This window comes from Streptopelia decaocto (genome assembly GCF_964273445.1).
Source record: "Streptopelia decaocto genome assembly, chromosome: 1".
Classification (NCBI taxonomy): domain Eukaryota; kingdom Metazoa; phylum Chordata; class Aves; order Columbiformes; family Columbidae; genus Streptopelia; species Streptopelia decaocto.
In genome coordinates this window covers 175,775,226-175,803,175 of record NC_138663.1, presented here as the reverse complement: position 1 = coordinate 175,803,175, position 27,950 = coordinate 175,775,226, and the positions used below count along the sequence as shown (strand labels likewise).

Below are 27,950 nucleotides of genomic sequence, written 5' to 3'. Positions count from 1 at the left end.
CACTAATGTCTTGGTACATGTTAAAGGCAGGAGTTAGTTCTGTCCAACATGAGTAATCTCAGTGATAAAGAGAAAATTTCACATAGAGATTTCTTACTCCTAGTCAGTAATGTACATCTGAGTTACCATGGGATGGAGATATGTGCTAACGTTGTTTGTTTTTATAAGAGTGCTAGAGTATGGTTTTCAAGTTCACAAAATATCTGACTGTAATAGCATTCTACGAGGGGTCATAGCACGGGCTGAGGCATTGGTCCATGATCACCCATACTATATAATTGTTAAACTCTCCCTGAAACAAGTTTCACCCACAAGAACATGCCCATGCACAGTTTGTGGGGTGACACAACAGGCAACATGGAGACCATGTGTTCTGAGACGTGGCCTTCAGAACTGCTTGCCCATTGCTTGGTCCCTCCATTGGTTCAGCCACTAACTGGAATGCTGCCTTGTAGACCATGCGTCTTCATTTGAGAGGACTTAATGGCTGCATCTGATTTAAGGAAAATTAGAACTGCACACAGGACCCATCCTGACTCTTGCTTAGTATTCTTTCTTTCCTTCCCTTGAGAAACCAGTGTGATGGCAACATAGAACTGTTATGTGAAATCTGATTGCAAGATCATTTTTTTATGGTTAGAATTTCAGGCAGGAATTCAGCTTGACTATTCAGTGTCATATTTATTGGGCTTGCAACTAGAAAATAATAATTACACTTACCAACTGCACAGATTGGAGCTGGAAGCAATGAGACTATAAAGCCCCACAATACCAGCTGTATAGCTGCCTCCAGGCTAGAGCTGCACTTTGAGTCATCCCATTTAGGAGCTGCCTCCAGCAGCCACTGAAGTCAACAGGAGCCTTTTGATTTCTTCTCAGTGGGTGCTGTATCAGATTGCTATAGCCTCCTTTTAAAGTCTAAGAACAAGGGGGCAAAAGACAAGTTTAGTGAGCTACAGTGTATGGATAAAATAATATCATTTTAAGAAGAACCTTAACCTTTGGAGGAACATTAAATCTCCAGGTGGATAAGAGTTCAGGGCACTGCAATTACTACATAATAATAAAATTTCATCAGCGAACAAGGACAAAGCTGATTCCTAGGGTAATGTTTGATGTGCAGCATGGGAGAGATTTGTAAAGAACAAATCTGTGGCTGGAAAATGGACATCATTTAGAAACAAAAACATAACAATTAACAGTGCAGTTTATATGCAAGGTGCTTCAAGTTAAAAAGGTATTATACACTCATGTGAAACTTTGCAGTGATATGAGATATATCTGCTGTGATGTGAGATATATCTGCTGTGTAGATGGACAATTTTTATTTTGTACTAGTGACCTGTGCAACATGCCAATCCTTTGGCAAAAAATTGCACAAAAGTTCAGTTGGATGAATTGGTTAGTTAGAACATTACCCATTCCTTTCTCAAAGCCAGTCACACAGGGGTCAGGTTGTTCTGCCAGGAAAATGTCCTAAGAGGAATATTTTATTTTTACCTTTGTCAGCACACTGGGGAGGATTTTACTCAAGTCACCTTTGTATATTTTATTCATTAGGGCATGATCCCAAAAGGCGATAGGTACCCTGTGCTCAGAATGATTTTGTGCAATCTGAGAATGATGAGTACTTAGGAGGACATGGATGGGACCTCATAGGATTAGGTCCTTATTTTGGCCATCTGTGTTCATATATTGGACTTCTGTTCTGAGTTAAAAACCAGGACAGGTTAATTCTTTGAGACAAGGTGCTGAAACTGTGTGAATCAAAGCATCCTAGTAAAAGGCACAGAATGAACAGTGAATCTTCTTAGTTTTATCGAATTCTGAATCTTCTTGGTTTTATCTAATTAAAAACAATTCCAATTTTATTTTAATATAGATTTGTGTATTTAGTATTACAGATATTGGAGAGGGAAAGAGAAGTAATGATCACGCACGGCCTTTCTCAGGAAGGGCTTAATTTGTTCTTGCCTGCTGATTTTGATGCTCTGCCTAGGTGCTATTGAATTAAAAGCATTTATTAGTTTGTGAAAAGATTTACTGTGGTGCAGTCCTCCGAGAAAAAATAAAAACTTCTCATCCCTCTTTGGGGATTTGGTAATAAAGGAATAGAAAATTGTATGCTGGAGTTAATGAGAATTCTTTCGGTTCTTCGTGGACAGGGTGCCCCTCATTCCCTGCAGAGGAGACAGGGAGAAATCGGGTTCTTCTCCCATGCCATCATAAGGCTTCAGCAGTTAATCTGCAGTGTGGGTTCGCAGATTGGAACCTCTTACACCTCAAGTGAAAAAAAATTCTGTTCCTACTTTAGTTACTCTTCCTTGTGATTCTCCATGATCTCAGTGGATTCCAGGGTAGATATGAAGACAGGACTCCAGCTCTCTTACCATGATGCTGCAGAACAAAATGGTGAGATGCCACCAACTATGTGGTGGGATCATATTTTAATCAGTCTAAGCATTTTTGATGCAGTGCCCAGACACCTTGGAGATAAATTCGTCATAATCAACTCCACTTTTAAAGAGGTGGAAAGCTCTTATCCCATTTTTCATTTCAAACCTCTTTTTGTGGTTCCTCTGCCCCAGAGATTGTCTTTCAGGAGCAATGTTGATGCTTTGTCTCCAAGGTTCATTACTGAAGAAGTTGTGTGCACAATTGATGGGTCTTGCATTAAACTATCAAGGTGGCCTGTTCAATTGGATTGCTTTGCTTTCCTATCCATTAGCAGAAAGTACCCTTCATTAGTAAAAAATCTGATCAACAGACTGCATAATTGCCATTTCTGTCTTAACGGAAACAATCTTGTTGCACTGCATGTTTTCAACTGTGTGTAACAACCTTCACATTAAAAGGCAACAAATTAAGCAGAGCTTTCACAAAGCCATTTTTTTTTTTTACTAACAGTAATAGACTGCAAAGTTTATATGGCTCGCTTTGGACTGAAAATTTCAATTAGAGGTTGAACTATATGTAACAAAGAAACCTAAATAATTGAGAATTAAAACTTCTCTGAATGTGTAGCTAGTCATCAGACTTAGAGACTTGGTGTAATAGCTGTCTTTAGGAGACATCAGAAGCAGGCGCATGTTTTGCTGCTATTTTGACACCTGAACATTTTAGAAGACAGACTTTTTTGTTATGTTTAATGTGTGGCTACAGAAACATGGGGCTTTTTTATTGTGACCCCATTATTTGAGCCCACATTTGGTGGCCATAGCCCTTGTGGCTTTCTTCACAGTCTGAAAGGCCATGAGGGCAAACTGCAGTCTGTGCTACCTGCTGTGTCAGACACTGCAGTTACCAAGAGCAGGATCTGAGCCCTCAGACAAGAAAGACACAGACCTGTTGGAGACAGTCCAGACAAGGGCCACCAAGATGATCAGAGGGATGGAACACCTCTCCTGTGATCACAGGCTGAGACAGTTGTGGTTATTCAGCCTGGAGAAGGCTCCAGGAAGACTTTACTGTGGCCTTTTAGTACTTTGAAGGAGAAAGATGGGGACAGGCTTTTTAGCAGGGCCTGTTGCAATAGGACAAGGGGTGATGGTTTTAAAATAAAAGAGGGGAGATTCAGACTAGATTTGAGGAAAAAAATGTTTACAATGAGAGTGGGGCAACACTGGCAGAGGTTGCCCAGAGAATTGGTAGATGTCACATCCCTGGAAACATCCAAGGTCAGGCTGGATGGGGCTCTGAGCAACCTGATCTGGTTGAAGATGTCCCTGGTCATGGCAGGGGTGTTGGACTAGATGAGCTTTGAAGACTCCTTTCAACCCAGACCATTCTATGATTCTATAATTGTCCCACGTGGCAGCAGAGAGGCATGACCATGATGTGGACTCTTTCCTCATGCTCTTTAGCTATCCAAGTGCACAGGAGCAGGCCTGATACTTGGATTTAAGATTAAAATATTATCAGGTTTTATGGAAGCTCATATTTATCTCTGTCAGGCTTTTGCTTCCCTTTATTCATTCCAGGGCTTTGAGAACTCACAGCCCAGCAGCATTGCTATTCTGAGGATATTCTGATATATGTCTTTGAATAGACAAGACACCTGTGGCCATACCAACTATGGATCACCCACCATCATTTTCTTCATGACCTTTAAGGATGTCAGATGAGACTGTTCCCCCCCAACTCCCCGCCCCAGTTGCTTCATTCTGCACTAGATGCAATTTCAGGTCCCAGAAGTGAAATCAGGCAGCACATTAATCAGCTCTGATTCCCAGTCTCTGCACTTCTGTCTTTCCAATAGCTTATTTTTCTGGCTAATACAACACAGATTTAAAAATAGGGGTATATTACCCTCTCAAAATACAATTCTGGTATCAGCAGTGGAATAAGCTCATTTAGATGAAAGAAACTATTTTATTTTGGTGGAATGAAATACCTTGTCTGCCTCTGTTTGGATTACATTCAAGTGTTATGCCTCCTGTGGTATCTGGGACTGATGTTGCATGCAAGCTCAGTGAATTTTTGGTATGTTGTTGGAAAATATTTACATTAATAAGTCTTCAGTGTATGCTATCGCATGGAACACAAAAAAGCTGCATTACTGAAACAAAAGTACAAGGGGGTTTAAAATGTACTCAGCTAACATGAAATAATGGCTACTTCTGTAACTGGGAGTGAGAGAAAAATTGTACCTGAACCACCTCTTGCTAATTCCTCACTGGTGTCAGAGTGAGCAGAATCCTTTATCAACATGGTTTTACTGTGAGATGTATAGACCTGATGTTAATACTTCAGGTAAAAGACACAACAGTACAATGCAGAAAGTGTATTTGGAAAGGAAGAAAATGTGCTTGCTTCATGTGCCAAAAAAATTTAAATCAAATTGATTAGTTGGCAGCGTAGTTAATTTAATAGCAGAGACTAATTTTAGAATTTCTTACATATAGGAATGTTGGCATAAAATTAGACTGAAAACTGATACAATCTGGAATTGGTCAAATAATTTTTATTTCATAAACTAGACAAACAGTTCCCCAAAACTTTTAAATGAAGTTATTTTTCTGCTGCAGCTCAGTTGTGTAAAACCCAGACATCACATTAAAAAAATAGAAAATGGTATAGTAACGTTTTATTTTGTTCTGGAGAAAACAATGTTGTCATGTAATTGCTTTTTTTCCGAGCTCTTTCACTTGACCCTGGTTGCTTATTATAATGTTTTAGGCACCATAGCTTGGGGTTTATCAACCCCTTCTTGTTGTCCATTTGTTTTATACTTACCAAGTATTGTAAGTCTTGGAAAGATTAGTGTAAAAATTTTAATTTGGTCCTGTTCATTAGAAATGGATGCGGAAAAAGTGTTAGCAGTAAATGCCTTGTTTTTTCAGCTTTTATTATAAAAGCTTAAAGAGCTGCAGTACCTCAAGCTGCTCAGCATTAACTCGTTCAGTTCTGGAAAGTGTGACTTTGGATGGGCCAGGGTGAGAACTGGTCACATGAAGTAAAACAAGGAAAATTATGTTTTGGAGGAAAGCTGTTTATAACAACTGCATCTCGGATTTTTTTTTTTTTCCAACCTGTGGTCTTTTCAGTCTCCTAAGCAGTAGCGTTGCTGTAATTAATGGGGAACCAAAAGCAACCACAATTTTTTCAGGTTGCTGGTCCTAGTGCCTGATTCAGAGCAGTATCAGATCTCACGGCAGCCACCACCTCCTGGTGCTCTTGTAGTAGTTTGTAACAAAGTTGCTACCATCGTTTTTCCTTCTGGGTTCACAGGGACTAGTACATTACCCACGGTCCATAAGCCCGGTGTCAGGCTTGGTTGCGTGCACCTTGAAGAGACTGATCGCAAAGGTTCTTATCTTGATAAGGTCAAAACATTAGAACGCTGCATATGAATTTAGACCACCACCATGAATAATACAGTGCATATAGAGAGTAAAAATTGATGTAGTAATCAAAATCCTTCTACTGAGCGAAATGAAAAGTCATCCAAAATGAGCGTGACGAATCAAAAAAAGATGTGTTAGACCTTCACAGTTTCACTGGTAAGAAAAGCCAGGGGTGTTTGTGCCTTGTGTCTGCTGCCCAGGGACAGAAGGAGCAGTGGAATGTACCTCCAAGATTATTTCAATGCTTTTATCTGAACAGTGATGTTTGAAGACATCCAGAAGCTCTTTTCATAAGGATTTGATTTTCAGGTGTGAATTACAGAAAGACAGGGTTTTGCACAGTATGTGAAACCTGCTTCAATATCTAGCACAAGTGGTATATAGCTCAATCCCTCAGCTCAGGGAATAGACTTGATACTTACTAAAAGACGGTTTACTAAAAATAACTAGCATGCATCATTAAAGGTCTACCCTAAGTATTTTTAGATTGAATTAACTTCAATTTTTAAATTGAATAAATGAAATAATTTTAAAATTTATTACAGCAATTTACTCCATATAATTTAGAAGCTGAGTTTTATACTTTAATAAAAGCATAAAAGCATAGAAATAGAATACAAAAGTAATACTTCCAAACTTATGTTTACCTGAACTCATTAGGTAACACAAGCATCTTTTTTCCTGTCAAAAATGTCCTGTGTATTTGTTTACTTCTAAGGGAAGTTAAAGAAAGATGAAAAGTAGAACGAAAACTTACTCTGCACTTCAACCGGACTGTGTACTTGAACTCTGAATGCATTAAGTAATGATGGTGCAAAGAAATACTTAAAGGGAAAAAAAAAATTACATGCTGTATTTACGTGAATTCTAACAAGTTGTATGGCTTTTTAATTCTCCTAGTTATACAAAAGAAACAGTGAATTAACTTGACAGCTGTTTGAAAGTATTAATTCAGAAACAGAATATCTTAGAAAGATTAAAAGCCCTGGAATACTTTTCTAAAAACTTCTCAAACTGTAGGAAGAGGTAGCTTAAGATATATAATTTAATTGTAAATATTTATTTTAAAATCAGAAGACGCTAGGCTGCTAGTAGCATTTTGTTCATTGAAATTTTCAGTAGATAGATAGTTTTGTAACTTTTCTTTGTCCTATCAACTGCACAGTACTGTCCTGGACTGTCAGTTTTCTCTTGTGGACTATTACCCACTAATTCAAATGAACAAGTTTGCTGTGGTCAGGAAAACGAATTTGTACTTCCAACTTCACTTGGTAAGTCATCCTGCTAATATTTCAGAGACAGTTCTCCACTCCTAGCCCTTTTATTTTAGCACGTTCTCAGCAACGGAGGACATCTAGTGAATGGCTATTTTATTTTTCCTTTAACATACATTTTCTTTGTGTTTGAGACGCTTTTTTTTTTTTTAGTCAAGCATATTGTACTTTGCAGGTAGTAATTTGAACCTCATCCTGTAAACAGGGTTAGTAAGTCTTAACGGCTGAGGTGCAGATGACCTTAGTGGAACAACTACTAGTAGTAGTATTTCTACCCATCCACTAAAGGTGCATTAAGCCCCAATTCTGTGGTTACTCCATGCAACTTCAAGTTACCAAAGGCAGTCCTTGCACGACAGTTTTGCCCATTGTTTGCAAGGAGAGCTGAAGAAATGACCGTCTGCTAGGCTTTCTCTGTGTCTTTCTGTTTATGCCTCTTATTTTTTTCAGCTAAGGCGGGAAATGTAATTAACGTGTATAATGACAGTTACAACAGCCTCAGAAACATGAGATTGATTCCCATGACGGCTGAAAATCCCTCCATGCAGTATGTATTAACAGGCCCAGTTTCCAAGTTCTAATTAACTTTATTAATGTTTAGTGCAGGAAGTACGAAGGCAACGTTAAGAAGGATATAAAAAGTACTGGAGCATTGAAACACTGGTTTCATGTAACTGACTCTTACTGAAAGACATATTTTTCTGCATTTTGTAAAGAAAAATAGAGTAATTTAGAAGAAAGATATTAGATACATAATACTCTCATAATAAGGAAGCTTTAAATAATGGAGCAAAGATACTAATCGTAGCTTCCTACTTGGTAAAATAGGTAGCGATTCTTTATGAAGTGCAATTAATAAATAGGATAGCGAACACGTAACAATGTACAATGACAATGCGATAGAAGAGATGCAATTATGTGCAAGATTCCTATTGTGCCAGCAAATACGACTTTATGGGCTACTGGAAAATGAGCTTGTGAACAACCAGTTGTAAAAACCTTTTCCATTACATGTTCCTTTTATAGAAACATATTAACTCACATGTGAAAAGATAAAAAAATTACACTGGTAAATAACTGTGAAGACATTTTCCCCCACTATGGACACAATTGCAAAACCTTGCAATCACAGAAATGTTATATATTATTTTGATATAATAATCATAACTAAGCTTAACAGCAGTGATATATTAATCACACATAAAGTATATTACTTGCATAGATTTTGTCTACTGTCCATGGATTTCCATTTTGTAAATACATACATAATGCAGAAAGCTTTGGTGCTCTTTGATGAACTCAAACTGGAACATGGCTGATTTATATAATACATATTTCCTATTACTATAATTGCAAAGGATGCTATAACAAGGACTTTTTAGGTGCTAAAACCTCTTATGTATAGCAATTGCAGTAGAAAATATAATACCTTTGGTGTTATTTAGTGACTCTTATTCCCAGGCATGATGATTTCACAATGTTTTAAAGATATTCCTATTGTGAGAAGCTCTTAAAACATGTGGTCAGCAGTTTGTCCACTAAAAGGACTGTGCCTTGGAATAATTTAGTATTTGTTTCTTTTGATAATTTTCATATGCTCAGTAAGTAAAAACATAATAAGAATCATCTTGCAATTACGCAAAACTGTAGTATCATTTTGTATGGTCTTGCAAACAGTTTAGAAGTAGAGCATTCATCCATAGAGAAGCTGGGAACTCAGAAGTATGTAATGTCAATAATAGAAAATTAGTGCACCTTTAAAGATTCAGGCCATTATAGCTTGGTTTTAAGCTTCGATTTAATACTTTATATTATTATTCTATAGTGCTCGTAGTCTTGCTAGGAGAGCATCTACTTCTGGAATGGCTTCTCCCTTAGAAGGAGACCCGATACGATCTATTTTCTTGTCTTTGTTGCCTTCTCCGTGACTGGCTTCCTTTCTCCCAACAGCCTTGTTCCACACTGCAGAAGAACTTGTTGCCACATCACACGTAACCTCTTTGGTGACTGGGCTTCTTGTCCAGTTTAAATTGATACTGTGGTGTGAACGTGACTTCTCTAGTTGTTCTTTCTGGTTCTCTGCAGAAGATAAAACAAATAAACATTGTTTCACTATTAAATGCAGATGACATACTAGAAGGGGTAACGATTGCCAAGGATGCAAGACAAAAAATATTATCACTTCAAAAGCAGTGGGCTTGGTCCCTTGGAAGTGATACAGACTTCACATGACTCCATTAGATTAGCATCTATATTTAATACAAAATCACACATAGAGCCTGACAGGGTCCTCCTTTCTAACTGGAGTCAAAGAGAAAACAGAGCACTCAGCACTGCTCAGTGTCTTCCAGAGTTTTATGTGGTTAATTACATTTTCTACCTATTTTTTAGTTGTTCAAATTTTAAAATGTATTAAAAAAATCTTCTTCTATTCAATAATCCATTGTAATAATTCTTCTTTCCTTTGTGATTTTTAGACAGCTAAGTAATTTTAAGAATTTGCATAACTTGCTATTTTTTTTGCAAGACATTATTGGCATTGACTGTCTCAAGAAGTTCCACTAAGTTAAAAACCAGGAGCTTTGCTGGATCGATAGGTGTTAACAGACAGATTTGCTTTTTGTTCCCCTGCTCCAACCAAGTGACTGTTCTCAAAACCAGCATCTGAGTGGTCCCTCTCACAGATTAGTTTTCAAACTTTTTTAAAAACAGGCATGCTCAATATTCATATAACCTTGAGCAAGGCTTGAAAATGGCTTCAACAAACTTGACATGACATTTAAAGTTTTTTGGTTATTCGCTGAAAGATGTTCCATCATCCCAACAGTAATGACTTTGGAGCACAGGCAGTCACTCATGACAGCGTGTTTTATGTGAGTGCTGAAAATTCCCACCGAAAACAGCTTGTACATTAAAAGGCAGCTGCTGAAGATATTTACTGCACTGTCATTCCCTGACCAGGGGCTGTCGGTGATGGATGAGGATTTTACACACTTTCTTGGACAATCTCAGCAAATTTTGTAAGTAGGATCACCTTTTGGCAAGTGGAGGAAAATAAATACCTTCTTTCTACCACCTCCTAAATCAGATAAACAATTCTTAATTACAATTTGCTAAAAGCCAAATTTTGCATTTAGCTGAAAAACGTAATTTCTATTTTATACCATACAAAATAATTTGACCCTGAAGATGCAACAGTACACATTTCAGTTTTCCTTAATCACAGGAGGCCAAAGATTGAGTATAAACATATCTTTATAATTACATAGAATAAACTCATCATATGTAATTAAAATACCCCTGGCATGTACACTCTTAAATATCCTATTCTACTTAATTATTTGTATTTATTGATTCTGAACACATATTTGCAGGCTGATGAAAGCATGCTACCTGTGTCAATATAGAAAATACTAACTGTGCCATAGTGCTTTTTGTTTACATTCAGGGCAGCAGGAAAAATGCGTGGTCTTCTGAAAATCAATACTATTATTTTAAGTAGAAGAAAACATATTGTCATATAACCAGAGATTATACATAGATGTCAGACTTTAGAAAGGGCAAAAATACATTTCTCAGGTGTACTAACATCCAAATTTTAACTACTGTGCAGTTCAGTGGAGTCTTTGCCCCAAAATCCTCAAGCATGACGATCAATTAGGTATGATGAACTAGACTGAATAACAGAGGTGGTGAACACTTATGGACCCAGGCCTCAAAGTAAAATCCAGCAATATCTTCCCCAGTTTTGGGGCAGAGTAAGGTGCCTTAGAGTGAGATTTAGAACAGCAAATAGTCCAAGAAGGGATCTGTTGCTCGTTAGCTATTAAGATGTTGGGACCTATCTTGTCCCTCTTTGAATCCTGGTAAATGGATTTAGCCTTGCAGAAAGGTGCGTCCCATAACTTGCTGCCCACAATCTGGAATTGTTCCGCGGCGATAATGACAGAGTAAAGCTGAGGACAGCTGTGTCTTCCCCCCGCCGCCTTAAAACAGCAGCAATCATGTTGATGTTTGTGACTTTCTAGGCATAGACTTGTGAGTGGAGCATTCAACTTGAAGGACCAGGGTCTTTAAGAAGGGTCCTGCGACAATGGGAAATGGGATTAGGAAAGTGCCTTAATCACTGGCCAATTTCTTGTTTCATCCGTTGTAACTCCTCTGCAGTGAAGATGCCACAATTCACTGCAAAAATCACAAAGTGTCATATTCTTACTACATGATACTTAATGCTAATGATTAGCATTACTTCCTAAATAATGAGGACACTTTGGTCTCAGCCATGCTACCAAAAATACTGAGCAGCTAGTGTCAATTAAAAAAAAAAAAGGAAAAAAAAACCCAAAAAACAAAAGGGTTTGGGCACACTATTTAATCTAAATCCAGTTTTATTATCTCAAAGTTATTTCAGCTGCTTCCTAAATCAGGTGGCATCTTTACTGTGAATGTTCTTCCAGCCAAGGAAGAACGGCTCCATGTATCATTGCTATGCCCAAGTGCATGTCCAGTATTAGCAGATGTGTAGGCAGGAAGTTCCCTGCTTGGTAAACTGGCTGTTGTGAATCTCACTTGGAAATACTCAGCTTTGCTAGGCCTGCTCAAAAAGCACAAATATTTACTTACAGTCTTAGATTTCACTGTGGTAAATAATGACCTAAAGAATTAACTGCTGCAATACTTGATGTATATATATGCAGCTGGTGGCATTCTGCTTATCAGAGTGAAAGATCACCTCCGTGTAAGTTCAAGTATAAAATTAGTTAGGTACTAGCATGGTGAAAAGTCTCACTAATTCTTCAGACATATTAATGTCTACCCTGCCAATTTTTTATTTTAATCAAGCAGGAATTAATTTGTATTAACCCCAAATGCTTAAACACCCTGTACTGCTTCACACACCTATTCAAAACTTGTATGTACTGGTGATTTGGTACCCCATACATTTCACTGTCTTGACTTGGGATTGTGACTGCACCTCCTTCAAATCCTATGCTATAGTGGTAAAACCAAAGAAGTGCATTTTCAACCTATAACTGCTGAGATGGGTGTTTAAAAAAACAAGGCACCTTGCATATGAATTTAAAACTACATGTCTACAAGCTGCTGCAGGTTAGCATGTAACTTTGATCACAACAGTAGAAGAGCTGGACTTCCTTAGTTCAGTGTGATAAAGGCTATAAAACATATAGTTATTTACTCTCAAGAAAAGCCCCAAGTTGAGATTAACTGACAAAGTAAGCACAAGAATAAACAGCCATTAATAGATTTCTATTAGAAATTAAAACCTTTTGAATCATCAGAGTAATAAAGTTTTGGAATGCACATTTATAGAAAGGAGAGCAAAAACCCATGAGCAGTTATAATCAGGAATTTGATCTGTTTCTGAAGGCAATATTTGATGTGGCTGCCTGCAACAGCAAGGAGATGGTTAGTGACATTAGCCACCATTTTAAACCTATGTTTCTAGAACAAGAGTACTCACAGAAACTCCACAAACCATACAGATATTATCAGACTTTTCCTAAACTACTTTGAACCATCACATCATAGACACACAAAAATTTGGTTTGTGCTTTTAGCAGTAAACTATATTTGAAGCAAATTGCAGAATAAAATAAATGTATTTACGCACTTACACACCTTGGTTTGAATACACTTTTAAAGAATTGAATATAAGTAAGTTATAGAAGGTTAAAATAAAACTACTAATGGAAAGGCACTTCTACATGAAGTCTTGTTAAGAAGAAAGCTTACATTTCTGGAGATGCACTATTTGTCCACCTACTGTAGTAAGATGTACCTTCCGGCAGTAGCAAGACAAAAAAGAAATCAGACATTAAAAATCACTGGATAAAGACAGAACTTATGAATTCGCTGTATATATTAGAAGTAGTTGAGACAAGTTTTGAATGTTTGGTCGCTTTTATCAATCAAAAACCGTCATTCACCTGTATCATAACAATCACTATGCAGATTAAAAAAAGAGCAAAAACTTTGAATTTACATGTAAGTTTTCTAAAAAATGGGGAGAGAAGACATTTACTCATAACAGTTTTGACGTTACTGCTCCTGAATGCCTCCAGGCACAGATTAGGCAGAGATCGTGTTGTACACTGAAGTCTCTGTGTCCAGATTTCATGACATTTAAATCTTCTTCTTTCCCTTGTTCAATATCTAACTCTTGTTGGTCCTTCAGACCTACTAAAATTCAGTTTTTGCAGATATGAATTTCCTGAACAGGGCTGTTAATCAAAACCATGCTAAAATCAGCTTCATATAACCTAGAGCCAAACAGCTACCATTGCATAGATACAAGTCTTTCAAAATTACTTTGATTAAGAGCAACGGCCAGGAAATTCCCTTGACAGAAAATTGGTTTCCATAGTTTAAACAGTGTCCTAGTATAGAATAACTTAAAATTATATATTTATATCTTTAAATTATATAATATATTAATGGCTACATACTTTATATTCAGAAAAAAGAAATTGTGCACTGGCATATGAACAAAAACAGCAACCCCAGTAGTATGAGACTTGCCTGCTGTGAACTTGGGGAAACAAAACATAATCAGCTGGAGATTTTTAAATCCTGCATAATCCTGTTATATTACCTTTAACAGAGACCAACAATGATTGCAAGAGACTCACTAAAGCAGAGACACAGATTTTTAAAAAATGATTAATAAATATTTAAAATAAAAAAGTACTTTGAAAAGCTTTATTTTATGGCATAGTTTCTCAATAGAAGTCTTGAAACTAACGACATATTTAGTTTTTATGTAAACACTTGTAAACCGATTGAAAAATAAAGTTGCAAATACAATAAGGAGAACTGCATTACATGGCATTATATGCTTGTATTACAATCATAAATCTCAATGAGGGGCATGACAAAATCATAACATAAGAAAGAACAATTGCAGTTACAACCTCATTACATCTTTTACCAAGTTAACAGGGAAAAATGCTCAAAAACCCAGTGGAATATTTCTGATCTCCCTGCCTTGTGCTCCACATGCTATATCACATTCCTGAAGCTACATCTATGCTGAGATTTTCCGAAGCCTGCACATACCAACCTCCCCACCAATGCAAATTGTTTTTACACTGCAAGCCATGATGTGCCTGTGCTAGAAGACACTCTGAGGGCATGTCTCCATGCCAAATGGCTTTGGTTTGGAAAAAATAACAGCCCAAGCTATAATCCCCACCACCGACTCCCCAGTGAGGTGCCACAGTTTGTCTCTGGTTCCCTGTCCCTGATGCGTGGAACTGAAAGTCAATGTAAAGCCACACCACCACATTTGTGCTGCGCTCATGCATTTTCCCAGCAAAACAGCAGAAACGAGCATGGGTTTTTTGGCAGCAGTGGGGTGTGCTGATTCTGGATGCAGCTGTACAGCATTCCCACAGCTGGAATACCTGCAACACTCCAGTCTCTGTTTGGAAATCCTGTCCATCTTCCATAAATTACACTGACCGCACCATCACGCACATCCCAGTGCAACCTTACCAAGCATATTTGGATGATGGTCACATCCTCATCAGTGAGGATATCAGTGTATACCCCCAAACACTCCACCTAAGTAAACAGAAGCCCTTGATAAGCTAGTCTGAAGTTGTTCCTAAAGGTTCTTTGCTGACACCAAAGTATTAACATAAAGCATCCTTGGTGCTTTTGCTGGAGGTATGAAGAAAACAGCAAAACAGTTTCTAAGCTTGAACTGATGTTTCAGATGGCTGAGATTTACTCAGACTCTCATTTTGAAAGGCTGAATATGACCACTGCTGGTAGATGTTTTGAGGACTCCTGTTTTTCAGTTCAGGACAAGGTGGAGGCTCTGATTTCCCACTTCAGCTGCATGTATCTTCAGCTCTAAAGTAGACAGCTGGATTGGGTGTAGGTGGCAAAGTTTTGGTAGCAGGGGGGCTGCAGGGGCCTCTGTGAGGAGAGGCCAGCAGTTGCCCCATGCTGGACGCAGCTGGTTCCAGAGGGCTCCAAAAGACCCACCATGGGACACAACTGAGTCTGTCATCCCTTTATGCCATTAGCTGCCTCAGTGATGGGACTGTCACCTGCTGTGATAATAAGGGGTGGGAGAGGGGCGTGGAGTGGAGCCAAGCCTCAGAAAGCAAGAGGAGTGTGTTTTCCATCAGTGTTTTGATTCTTTTTTGTTTTGTTTTGATTTTGTTTGCAAATACTCAAACCAGTAGTTATGTATATATACATCTTAAAAAATGGCAATAGATTACTTTTCCCCAAGTCAGGACTGTTTTCACCCATGACAGTAACTGGTAAGTGATCTTTTTCTTGACCCATGAGCATTCCACCCCTGTTGTTCCTGTTCCCCTCCCTGCCCCAACTGGCCAAAGGGCAAACTGAATGAGAGGGAGTTTGGCTGCAACCCGAAACCAACCCACCACAATAGCTTAGAGATAAGACAATTCATCTGTTTTTTTAGCATTCCTTATTTTAATTTTTTCAATTTAAAAACTACACCTACTCTGAAAATCGACATTTTTAACTTCTACATTGCAAACTCTTTGCTTTCTACTATCAGCAATACCAACAAGAAAATAATTAGTTCTTGTTTTCCTCTCAAGTATGAAATGAGGGCCTCATGTCCTGCACTGACCCCCATTTTTCTCAGAGTCTAAGACACTGGACAGTTGCACGCTCTGAGTTTTTTCAGGCACCCATCTTTCCTTAATGTCTTTTCTACAGCCCAAAGCTGGCCTTCTGAAATCCATTCCCAGACCTTGGCACTGGTGTAAGAACAGAACAAGACCTAATCTTCTTTCTTAAAAGCCTGCCTGACCACCCAGAGGCAGAATTTAGACATAATATGAGAATCTGCTACTGCTAGAAGGTCTGTGTCTATTACATAGCATCACTCATGAAAAATGGGATAGGTCCTTGCTGGATAGTATAATGGAAAATACTTTAAATACTTTTTATTGCTACTTTTTATTAGTTTCATATTTTTTCAACAATTTCTATGACTGACAAGGGTAGGATTGAAGAATGTCCCTGAAACATTAAAGGAGTGCTGTGTGTTGTTATGATTTATTTCAGTTAAACCCTGCAGCCCCAGCCCTAACACCTAACGGAGTGGTACCTGTACTCAAATGATCTTTGCTTGATAAGTAATTTCTTATACCTTAGTATTTCAGGCTGAATGCTCACAACTTGACTCATCTAAAGCAGACAATAATTAATGAGGCATGGAAAGGTATTACTGCTTTTTGGAACATCTAAAAATATATTTTTTATGCACATTTCATTTAATAGTTGCTGCTGCTCTTCACTTTTGTGTTAAATATGGTGTGAAACACAAGGAATAAACACTAATCGCTAAGATCAATTAAGATTAAACAAAGTCTCCAGAAACAGTAAATAAAGTTTTATTTTGTCCATTTCAAAGGCAAGAGTAGAGAATGTCAGTACTAAGGTTAGCACAGAGGAATTAGAGAAACTAAATTTCAAAGATAATCAGTTACAAACTGTGAGCAAAGTAATTTGTGATGAGAGGAACTATGCTGCACCAGCTCCTTTTTACTTGGCCCTAAAGCAAAGCCTTTCAGAATTCTTCTAATCCCTTACCTACCCACATCTTCTCAAATGCTACTTTAAACTCCTGTTGAACACTCCATTCAATCTTTTTCCTGTCTTTTCCAAATGTACTTTGCATTTGCTTTGAGTTGGAACTAATTTCTCTGTTTAAACTTACATATTCTCACTTCTAATACAGCAAAGACTTTTGTTACAAGAGATGCAACTTTAAGTTACTGGGATTTAAATGGAAGTCTTGAGTGCCTGTCAAGATGAAAAGAGAACAAAAGCGTGGATCAGAAATAACCCAAGGTTTTTATGTAAGTGAGAGAAGAAACCTCTGAAGGTGTTTGATGGCTAATTCAGATTCAGGAGTTTGGTATCCTCCCTATCTCACACTGAATTACAGTGAATATTCTGTGTCTTCTCACGCATCTTTCCCCAAGTGAAAGCACATTTGGGAGTTTCTAGAAAAATGCAAAATGGAAACGTCTAAACTAGAAACCTATTGGTCATTTTTGATTTTTAGAGCACATGGTTTGAATAATTCTTAAAAACTGAAGTGTGTCTCTTAACTCCAAAATTGATAAATAATTTGGCGTAACTTTAGTATTAGTAAATAATAAAGTAATCTTCTTATTTATGTTGCAATGAAGGGGGTTGAAAAGAGAAATATTGATCTACATGAGTACCCAGTGGCAGTGGGTCTTCAAGCAATGCTCAGAAATGTTAGGCAGTCTATGGGATTTTTCTCAAGGTACCAATAGAATAAACATCAACTTTTTGTCTTCTTGAAGTCAGGAAACCATCAGGTAATTATAATGATAAAACTGGAAGGTAACATATTTAGGCTATTTTAAATTCCTGAAATTATGTGGTTTCTTACTTTTTTTTTTTTTTTAAACTTTATTCGCAACTATTTTGTATCTTGCCATTGCAAATCCTCTTTAGAGTTAACAGAGACTCAAAAATCATGACTATACAAGTTAGTGATCTGTGACAAGATACACAGAGGTCCATAGTCTAAAACTATCCTCTGTTCAGCTAATGATAATTTATGTAGATCCTACATTCTAAACTGCTACTAATGCCTTTGAGCAGTAGACATATTTTGTCTCCAAACCTGTCTGTAAAGCATCTACTTATAGACGAATATTGCTTTCAAGGTACACTTTCATAAAGAATTTCAGGAATATGCATAAGGACTGCTGTCATCAAAGGAAAGTCACTGGCAGCTGCTATGGGTAATGATAAGTAATATGCTGATGAAAATAACCCAAACAGAAAGGAAACACACAATTTGTCTTCTTTTACTAAAGCGTCCTACTTTTGGAAAATAAAAACCCCAAGAAGTCCAAACAACAAGGCAAGTCTTAAAGATTGACCTGATGTTTATGAGATTCCTTTTACCGTGGTTATAAATAACGTTGTTGTCTCTCTTAAGTATTTACTATTTAGCATAAACATTGAAAAAAAACAAACAAACCTATGTGACTATATTTAGTAATTGCCTTTAAAGTTAAACACTAAATCATTTAATATAAAGAACAATGGATCAGAAATGTTTAAAAGCTATTCCCTAACTAACCTAATAACTGCTACAAACCCATAGAATTCGTATTTCCTATTTTTACATCAGCAATCACAGTATTGGTAGTTTGCATTGCCTGAAGGTAGAGCACAAGTATTTTGTAATATCAGATCAAACCAATGGGAAAAAATCTTTCCCTCATCACCTGTTGCCCTTCTCTCCTAAGGAATCAACCTGCTTCTAAGGGAAAGGGGGACCTAGGGTCTACAGAGTCCCGCAGATGTTTTTGGGAGCAGCATAAAGATGAAAGGCTAGAGCAGTAAGTAAATTTGGTGGGAGCTGGGTTTAACCATTGAGCAGACACATAATTTTCTCACATTCCTGTGACAGGTACTGGACCAATGTCCTAGGGCAGTTCTGTCCCACACAGGTCACAGTCACAATGGGTTGTCATTCAATGTTATCCAAAATATTGCAAGAATAGCATAGGGCTCTTGGGCACCTCTTATTTTAAAACATTTTTAAAGCAAGTCTCTGGAGGGAAGCAGGGCAACAGAGAGCACTGCAAGCTGTTGTTGCTATGACAAGGGGGAGTGTAGCAACTTACTAACCTGGAAAAGTATTTATGAAAACTCCAAATACTAAGTAGATTGAAAAAATATTTACAGAACACTGATGTCAGCTTAAAGATATCTGTGCTTCTTTATAGAATAACAGAACAGTTTGGGTTGGAAGGGACCTTCTAAGGTTATCTAGTCCAACCCACTTCTCAAAAGGACACAAGCAAAGACCTGACTGAGAAGTTTAACCTGTTTAAACTAACATCCAAGATTGCCTTCATAAATACACTGGAGATGAGATGAAGCTAAATCATCTTAATTCATGTAACTTCAAATATTGAACCATTACTATCATGGTCCTTTCTTCCCTCTGACAAAGCTCTGCAGAAAACAGTCAAAAGCATGCTATCAAGGACACCGAAACTGCATAGCAGGACATAGTAAATATTCAAGAAGATGCTCACACAAAACTAAATATTGGGAAATAAAGGCAGAAGAAAAGCGATTCATCTTCCCCTTGCTCTGCAAGAATGCAGTTTTATATTCCTTTGACAATTATTCTCTCTCTGTTTATATGAAGCTCTAATTAATACTATGTGCTTTCACTTAATTATTTCCTTTCTTTGGGATGGACTGTAACTGGGCCTTCCTCATGTGTGGAGAGAGATGGGATATAAAAAAACCCATTTCTACTCCACATTTCATCCAGCAACAACTGTACTTTGCTCTGAAAAGGGACCAGGATTTCAGAGTGTAAAACAGGAATTATTTTTTAAGGATGGCTTTTACTGACTCTTCCTAATATCACTGATTTATCCTACAAGACAAATTCAAGACACTTTGTCATGGGTAATTAATCTAGTCATTCTGAATTCAAAATGCCCTCTTTAACATCATTAATGGTATGCATTTTTCATGTGATGAACATATTTACTGCAGTATATTCTAACAATTAGACTCTTAGCAGCTACTTTGATATGTAAAAAACATCAGAATCCACCTGTAGCATCTCCAGCTTCCTCTTTCCCTAATCAGTTGCTTGCAATTACTGTTTAGCGATAACCAGCTAAGAGAAGTTAATTTTGCTATGTAAGAGAGGATTTTTTTAACTTCAAGAAATCTAAGAAACAACAGATCTTTGTGCTTACAGAAGAAACCTCTCTCTCACTTACTGAGGAACATGGAGAGAAAATTTTAAGCAGAATATGAAAAAATCAGGGAGACTGAAAAACCGAACCCTTTATGCTCACTGAGAAATCAAGGCAGAAGGCAGTAAGACCTCCCAAGCCACTGAAACAAAGGATTCTTACACATAGACTTTATTTTCCTTTGTCTGTTCTGACTTACGAAGCAGCCTTACAAATCTGTTTAGCTGAAAAGGTGATATTAAAACCAAATGGTTAGAGATCATCATGGTATATTAATAATGCGAAAGAAGCCAAACTGAATTTAAGCAGAAACAGTAGACTCGAAACAGGAAAAATATATTTTTTTGTCACAGACAGTTAAGAAAACATTATTGTAATGCCAGAGCATCTGCTGATCACAGCCAAAGCTGCAGGATGCTAACATTAAATCACCGAACCATCTTGACAGCTTCTGGGTATTCGACTTTAATTTTAATAATAATTTGCTGTGAAATTTACCCAAATCTGAAAATTAGCCATAAAATGTTTACAAGTAATATAGGCAAGAGTAAATAAAGCATACACAAAATTGATTTGCATCTGGAAAAACATATCTAAAATGGATGTTCAGCACTCAGACATTTCAGAGCTGCATGTAAACTGGTAAATCTCCAAAAAAGACTAAGCACTTTAAGAACAGAATATAATTTTATCATCCATTTCCTACTGATTGTGACCTATCACTTTTTTGTTTAGAATTGTTAGCATGCTTATTTGTTTAACATAAACACAGATTAGCCGTTTGAAGGCTGCCTGCACCCTTTAAAATCAATTTTTAATTCCTGACACCTGAGGATTCTACACAGAACAAAATACTTCATTGTAAAGCTTTAATTGATGCATCTATGTGCTGCAGAGGGTGATTACTTGAATAATAAGTATAAGAGACGTGTGATCTGGTTGCTAAGCAAATGTAAGAGAAAAACCCCAAGAAACAACGTAACAATGAATCAAGGTGTGATGACAGGATAATTATTCTACGAGCTGTCACGTTGAAGGACTCGCAGAACATTGACCTGCACACAATCACACATCAGATGATTGCCTGAGGGGTAATTAAAATAATAACACACATGTCCAGTCAGTCACAAAGAAAAAAATATATGCGTAACTTATTCCTCCGTAGTATTCAGTCAAATGCATTTTCATGTTAAATGTAAATGCTTGAACAGTGCAAGAATTCAGAGGACAACAGATTACAGCAAAGACCACTGAAGTTTATCTGAATTAACATCAGTGCTTTTCTTTCAATTACTCTGGGTATTTAACAAAATATTCAAGCTATGACACACGAAAGCATAAAATCTGGGAACTGACTTCCTGAAGGAAATTGGGAAAAAAATTAATCCCTTCAAAATATGTTTAAAGCTGTAATGTAACAGGTTAAAAAATAATTGCTGTTGTGGTGAGTTGACCCTGGTCAACAGCCAAACATCTGTCTGGCCTCTGGCTCACTCCCCTTTTCCATGGGGTGTGAGGAGAAAATGAAAGGAAGGTGAGGAGACTCATGAACAGAGATGATGACATTTTAGTACCGACAGCAAAAGCCGTGTGTGCTAGCAAAGCAAAATAAAGAGTTATTCACTATTTTCCATTGGCGGGCAGATGCCCAGCCACCTCCTAGAAAGCAGGGCCTCCGTTGCTTGGGAAGACGAATGCCATAACCACAAAACTTCCCCTATCCTCCTCCTTTCCCTGAGTTTTTATTGCTGAGTGTGACCTCATATGATACAGAGTACCAGTTTGGGTGAGCTGTGCTGGTTATGCCCCCTCCCAACCTCCTTGCTGTGTGTGTTTTGGGGATGGAGGGAGAGCAGCCTTGGTGCTGTGCAAGCACTGCTCAGCCATGGCCAAATTGCTGGTGTGGTATCACCCCTGTTTTAGTCACTAACACAAAGATTCGACCCCAGCACAGGCACAGCCTGTAAAACTGCAGATATTGTCACAACTCTGTGCTCACTCAGCTGACATTGTATATCTAAATTTGATGAAAGCTGATCACATAATGGTTTTAAGACCATCAAGGCAGACTTTAGCACAACTCCTTTTTTTTTTTTTCTCTTTAGGCTTTTGTTCAGTTGTTCACTGTATCAGTTTACATTGGCACACACCCCTCTACAAGCCAAGATTTTAGTTCCAAGCACATGGAAAACACAGACCTGTAGGAGAGGGTCCAGAAGAAGGCCATGAAAATGATCAGACCTAGAGAGCTCTGAGGACAGGCTGAGAAAGTTGGGGTTGTTCAGCCTGGAGAGAAGGCTCCAGGGACACCTATTGCAGCCTCTCAGTACTTAAAACGGGCCTGTAAGAAAGATGGGGACAGACTTTTTAGGAGAGCCTGTTGTGACAGGACAAGGGGTAATGGTTTTAAACTAAAGGAGGGGAGATTCTGGCTAGACATAAGGAAGAAATAGTTTATAATGAGGGTGGTAAAATGCTGGCACAGGTTGCCCAGAGAGGTGGTAGATGGGCCATCCCTGGAAACATTCCAGGCCAGGCTGGAGGGGACTGAGCAACCTCATCTAGTTGAAGATGTCCCTGCTCATTGCAGGGGGGTTGGACTAGATGACCTTTGAAGGTCCCTACCAACCCAAACTATTCTATGATTCTACCCCAGGCTCACATCTGAGCAATGCATCCTGCATTTCCTTCTCGCATGTAAATGTGCAGACACACTTGAACTGCCTTTAAACCAGCCATCGTCAGCCTTGTTCATGGCAGAAACATTCTTTGCTCAGTCTGTGTTCTTCAACTTGCTTTTTAGGTGAGCTTTGCCAATTGTGTGGAATCACTGATGGTTAGTACTTTGCAACTATATGGATTATAGATGCCTACTCAGTGTAGACACAAAAAAATCCTAAAAAACAACCTATTTCCAGAACCAAGCTAGTCTGTGATGGAAACTGCCTGATTGCTTAGAAGACGAAATTCAGAAATCGCCTCACATTTTTTTACCTCCTTTTATTCCCTATGTAACTGAAGATACTGGAAGATAGCAAATTAGGAGTTCTGTGGATACTCTTAAAACAATTAAGACCACTGAGAATACATGAGAAGATTTTTTGGAACACACGGTAAGCATGCAGTTTACATGTACAGAAATTCATACAAACTAGCATGTCCACACATTACTCTCATGTCATATATAGGCACTATCACGGCACAATTCTAAAAGAAAGAAAATTCATTTTCTGCCACCATATTCTAAAGAGATGCTAAAAACACTTTTTAGGAAACACACTACATACCATATTATCTTAATGTCATTTCTTTCTACAGCAAATTTGTTCTGTAAACACATTGCTAGCTCATCAATTAAGTTACTTGCTCATACTAAATATGCTAGAGTCATATTCTCAAATGTCTTCTAGCATCTTCATTAGTGCTCATTTCAAAAGAGTAATGCTACACCTAACTAGCTTTAAATGCTAAGAGGGAAAACTAAAGTTATTGAAAAATGTCCCAGTGTTCATCAGCTCACTGTGGTCTAAGTAAAATTTATTAAAATTCAACTCTCAAATATTTTAGTATTAATTTCAAAGTATCATCCTATGGAAGAAATAGAATTTTCAGTTTTGTGTAATAAAATAATACCACTTACAAATCTAGATTTTCAACATAAGCCAGCAAGGTTAAGACTAACAATTCAGCAGACCAGACCCCAAAGACATTTGTAAAAAATTTGCAGCAAAAATAGTAGACCAGATATTTGTATGTTTTTACTCCAGAAGCATCCTAACTGAGGAAAACTAGGCAGAAGGGAGTCGAGATTGGAGAACAACCTCTACCTCTAAGAATCCAGCTATTGCAATCAAAAATTCGACATCTTCTCTTAAAAATGTTTGCTTTTTCTGAGGTTACTAACCACACAGATTTTTTTCCATAAGTTAAGCTTAAAATCAGGACACTTTCAATACGCTGAAGTGGATTTAACTCTTTTGTTATCTAAGAGTATACAGCTTGACCCAAAAGTTTGGTTACATTTGTGTAGGTGCACTTCCCTTTTATTTAAATTAATAATTTTGGGGGGTTTTGGTGGTAATGAATACTCTAAATTAAATTAAAAAGTTAAATTTCAAACCTGAAACCACAAATCTAACTGGGCTTATTATAACTACAGCTATGAAATACAGATAATTCATTGAGTACAGATACATATCTATTGCAGCTACAGAAATAAAAGCAGCTCTTTTCTTTAGTGTTATACAAGATTATACGAAACAAGGGCGTGCTTAGACCTGTGTGTCCTTGTGCCTGACCAAAGGCCCTTGATCCCAATGTGAGATTCACTGGACCGAATGGATTTGTGCTGGTTGCCTTGGGCTCCCTTCCAGTCAATGAGGAGAAACAAGCACTTCTGAACTGCGCTTCATTTCACCCTAATGTAGATACTTTAACGGGTAAAGAGATCTTCACTCACACGTGAATGCCTGAACTCCAGACATCTAAAGGTAACTTGTATATCTGGAAGCTTCTGACATTGGATTGCAGCAGTATGTTCTCTACGAGGGAGGACAACGTGCAGACTCAGCGATTTTAAGGCCTGATAGAACATTACGGCTCTCCCTCTCATCATCTGTTTAACACAAGCTATAGAATTTCAGTGTTTTCCGGTTGCATAAAGAAGAGAATTGAAATAAACTATCTTCTGGTTACTACAGTGAATGGTTTGGATATAAACAAGGGAATTCTGTTTTGTATATTACAGATCAACATGAAGAGTAGCTGTAAAAGTTGCCATTATTAGGCACACTGCTCAGCCATTACTCATCAATTTTTTTTTCCTTTTTAAATATATTTCATGTTCACTAACCTTTTTCTTAAGTAGACATAGATCTTATGGTTGTTTAAGTTCCTACCTCTTACAGATTTGTGATACCAATAGTTTTGCAAGTTTCTGAGAGGCTTGAAACATTCTGCGTTTAAAAACAGAAAAAGAAATTACCCCTACTTGTACATTGGTATATAGAATCCTGCCCTTCACATGAAAATAATCAGTGCTTTAAACTGAAGATAGTTTAGATTTAGTCCTGGCCATGCAAAACTTATAAACTGCAATAGTGTACATTCAAACTTAAGAATCTCACATCCACGGAGTATTAATTGTTGGAGTTTAATATTTAGGGATGAAGATGTAAATGTGATGCTTTGTATGGCTTGGCAACTCTGTGATTTTTAGATATGACTCAGTCCTGTGTGTTTGAATTTTTGTCAAGTAAGATAGCTAGCTTAGTAGATGAAAGAACTAAAGGAAAAGTTATTTGAATCCCATGAAAATATTTTACGAACTCTCAAAAAAACTAGTCCTGTAACAGTTCTTATGTAGTACATGCAGCAAGTTAAAAAAAAAAGGATAAAAATAGTATGTAGTGATAAAAACTGTAACAGCACCTGTTATTCATCACTACCTTAATTCGTATAGTCTCATTGCCATTCGAAATAAGTAGTAAACAAAATATTTTCATTGGATCTTATAATCACATTTTATGCATATATTCAAGATTATTTGCATCTCGCTTGTAAACACACTAAATATGATGTTAAATTTGAATTATTCCATAAAACATAAAGCTAAAGAATTAGTAAAGCAAAGCATTAAGGTTCCAACATGGGAAAGGCAAGAATAAAAATAAGAATAACACACAAAGGTCTTTTTTTTCAGAACAAAATAAACACATACAGTTATTTCAGACTCGGTCTTTTGAAAAGACTATTTCGATTAGCCTTTTCACTATGTTTAATAGACTTTTGCACTATATTCCATCTTTCATTCAGAAACAAATTCAAATGACCTACACCCATCAGAATTAAAATAAAAATGCCATTCCCCTCACTGGATTATGCTTGGCCCCGTATTATTTCATGCATGCAGGAATGACCATGATATACAAGGATCCCACAGAAATGCATTTCAAATTTAGGAGACACCTTTTTTTACAGGCAAGTACATAAACTATTTTACGTGGCTGAAGTTGTTTTGTACTGTACTGACTACCCAAACTACATAATTTTTAAGTGCAACACAAAGTGTGGGATGTTCTCTACAGACCCCGCTTGTGCTGTATTTCACTAAAATAAAAACTTTGTAGAGTATGGTCACCTCGCTGCAGAATCATTATGCCTGACTCTACAGGACAATAATAGTAAGGAGATTGCACTGTCAAGGGACTAGTCAAGGGAAAAAGGCAATCTTCAGAGCACAATTAAAAGCACATACTTTAGATATCTATTGCCTTCCTTCGATTAGAGAGTCTAGCTTAGATTGGTTTTAAATAGATAGTGAGGGCAGGCAAATCAGACCCCATGTAATTAAGTGGAATATACCTACACCAGACCGTTGTGAACTTTACTTGCTGTACGTGCCTAAACCTGCCTGAGAAGTGCCAGGTTTGAAGGGCAATTTCTGACTGATATTCTTTAATTTAATTTTTTTTTTTTCCAAACCGGAGTTGTGTAAGTTGGCTGAAGAGAATAGGGCTGAAGGAGCTAAATGGAGTGTATGACAGCCAGAGGCCACTGGGCTTGGGAGTCCTCACGTGCCACGGGAACATACTTCTGCTCTTCAGAGAACAGCAATTCTTGGCTGCCTTAAGGGTGATGTGAACATCATGAGGAAGAGATCACACTTCTTGCGTTAGCTCGGTAACAACAGACTCATTTCAGCTGCAACATGCTCCTTTTGTGAAGATTTAATTCTAAATCAGGTCACAACAAGAAGATAACTTGCATTTAACCCTGGGTCCTCCACCAGTTCATTGTATATCATGGTCATTCCTGCATGCATGAAATAATACAGAGTCGTGCATAATCCAGTGAGGGGAATGGCATTTTTATTTTAATTCTGATGGGTGTAGGTCATTTGAATTTGTTTCTGAATGAAAGATGAAATATAGTGCAATATAGTGCAGTTCTAGTTTTAAATGACTGTTTTCATTTGTAGTTTCACTTGGTTTTAAATAGCATTTAAGACTTGTTTAACAAGTCAGATTAGTAAAATAGCTAATGGTAATAAAATTATTGTGACATATAGCTAATTATATATTTATATGAAACACTGACTATATCTCAATCTGCATTAGATGTAAAGCATCTCGGAAAGAATTAATGTAAACACTCCTGATATATGTGAGAGTTGTGGAAGATTATTTTCAGCTGCACCTGAAAGCACATAGGGGAAATGCAAGATCTCCAAACTTAGGATTATATAAATCTAGGTCTCAGTACAGTACTTAAATTTTACACAGGCTTATTTGACTTGGAAACATGAAATCCACTAAATGGGAGCATTTAACAATAGGAAGTTAAAATACAGTAGGATGGTGGGTCCAATTTAAGAAAACATTTGATCACCTGCATTTTCTAGGTTTGAAAAAAAAAAAATTAAATGAAGAAATGACACAACTATGAAAAAAATGTCTTTGATATTTTTTGACTGATGCTTCATATTGTTTCTCTTTAAGTCTAATTAAATGTTCTTTATTATTACCAAAGCATGAGATTTTTTTTTCTGAGTTGAGATAAAACAAATCTAGATATTACATCAGTTCAATATTTTATTGTAAAAAAATAGATTATTTATATCTTCTTGATTTATTTATTAAAATATAAATAAAATATTAAAAAATAGCTAATACAGGGTAGATCAGAATGTTCACTAATGTGAAATCACCATTCCTGGAACTCTTTCTGTTTAAATGTAAATATTTAAGGTTATAGATGGGTTATCAAAGAAAATATACAAAGTCTGGAGAAAACCATTAGCTTTCTCAGACAAATTTTGAAGTCTTTTTCAGTAAAGTCTTCACATAAAAGGTTTCATTGAATACTTGCCATAATATTTCAAAAAATAATAATTAAATGCAACATATAATTAAATAATTAAATGTAATTGAAGATAAATGTTGTCATATTTCATCCTCACAATTTGAAGTAAGTAGTATTTTTATCTTTTTAAGTACTTTACTAACAGGTTTTACTCCCAAGAACAGGAAACATTA

General features: G+C 37.1%; 1 protein-coding gene across 3 annotated transcripts in view; it reads right to left on the bottom strand.

Annotated features, from left to right (window-relative positions):
* Positions 1–6,365: 6,365 nt before the first annotated feature.
* The window catches only part of DIAPH3 (diaphanous related formin 3), a 226,826-nt gene continuing 205,241 nt past the window's right edge, over positions 6,366–27,950 (bottom strand). For all 3 annotated transcript variants that reach the window (XM_082073435.1, XM_082073436.1, XM_082073437.1), the window contains one exon: positions 6,366–9,199. In XM_082073435.1, the coding sequence (XP_081929561.1) occupies positions 8,940–9,199 (260 nt within the window). In that variant the 3' untranslated portion in view covers positions 6,366–8,939. The remainder of the gene's footprint in view (positions 9,200–27,950) is intronic.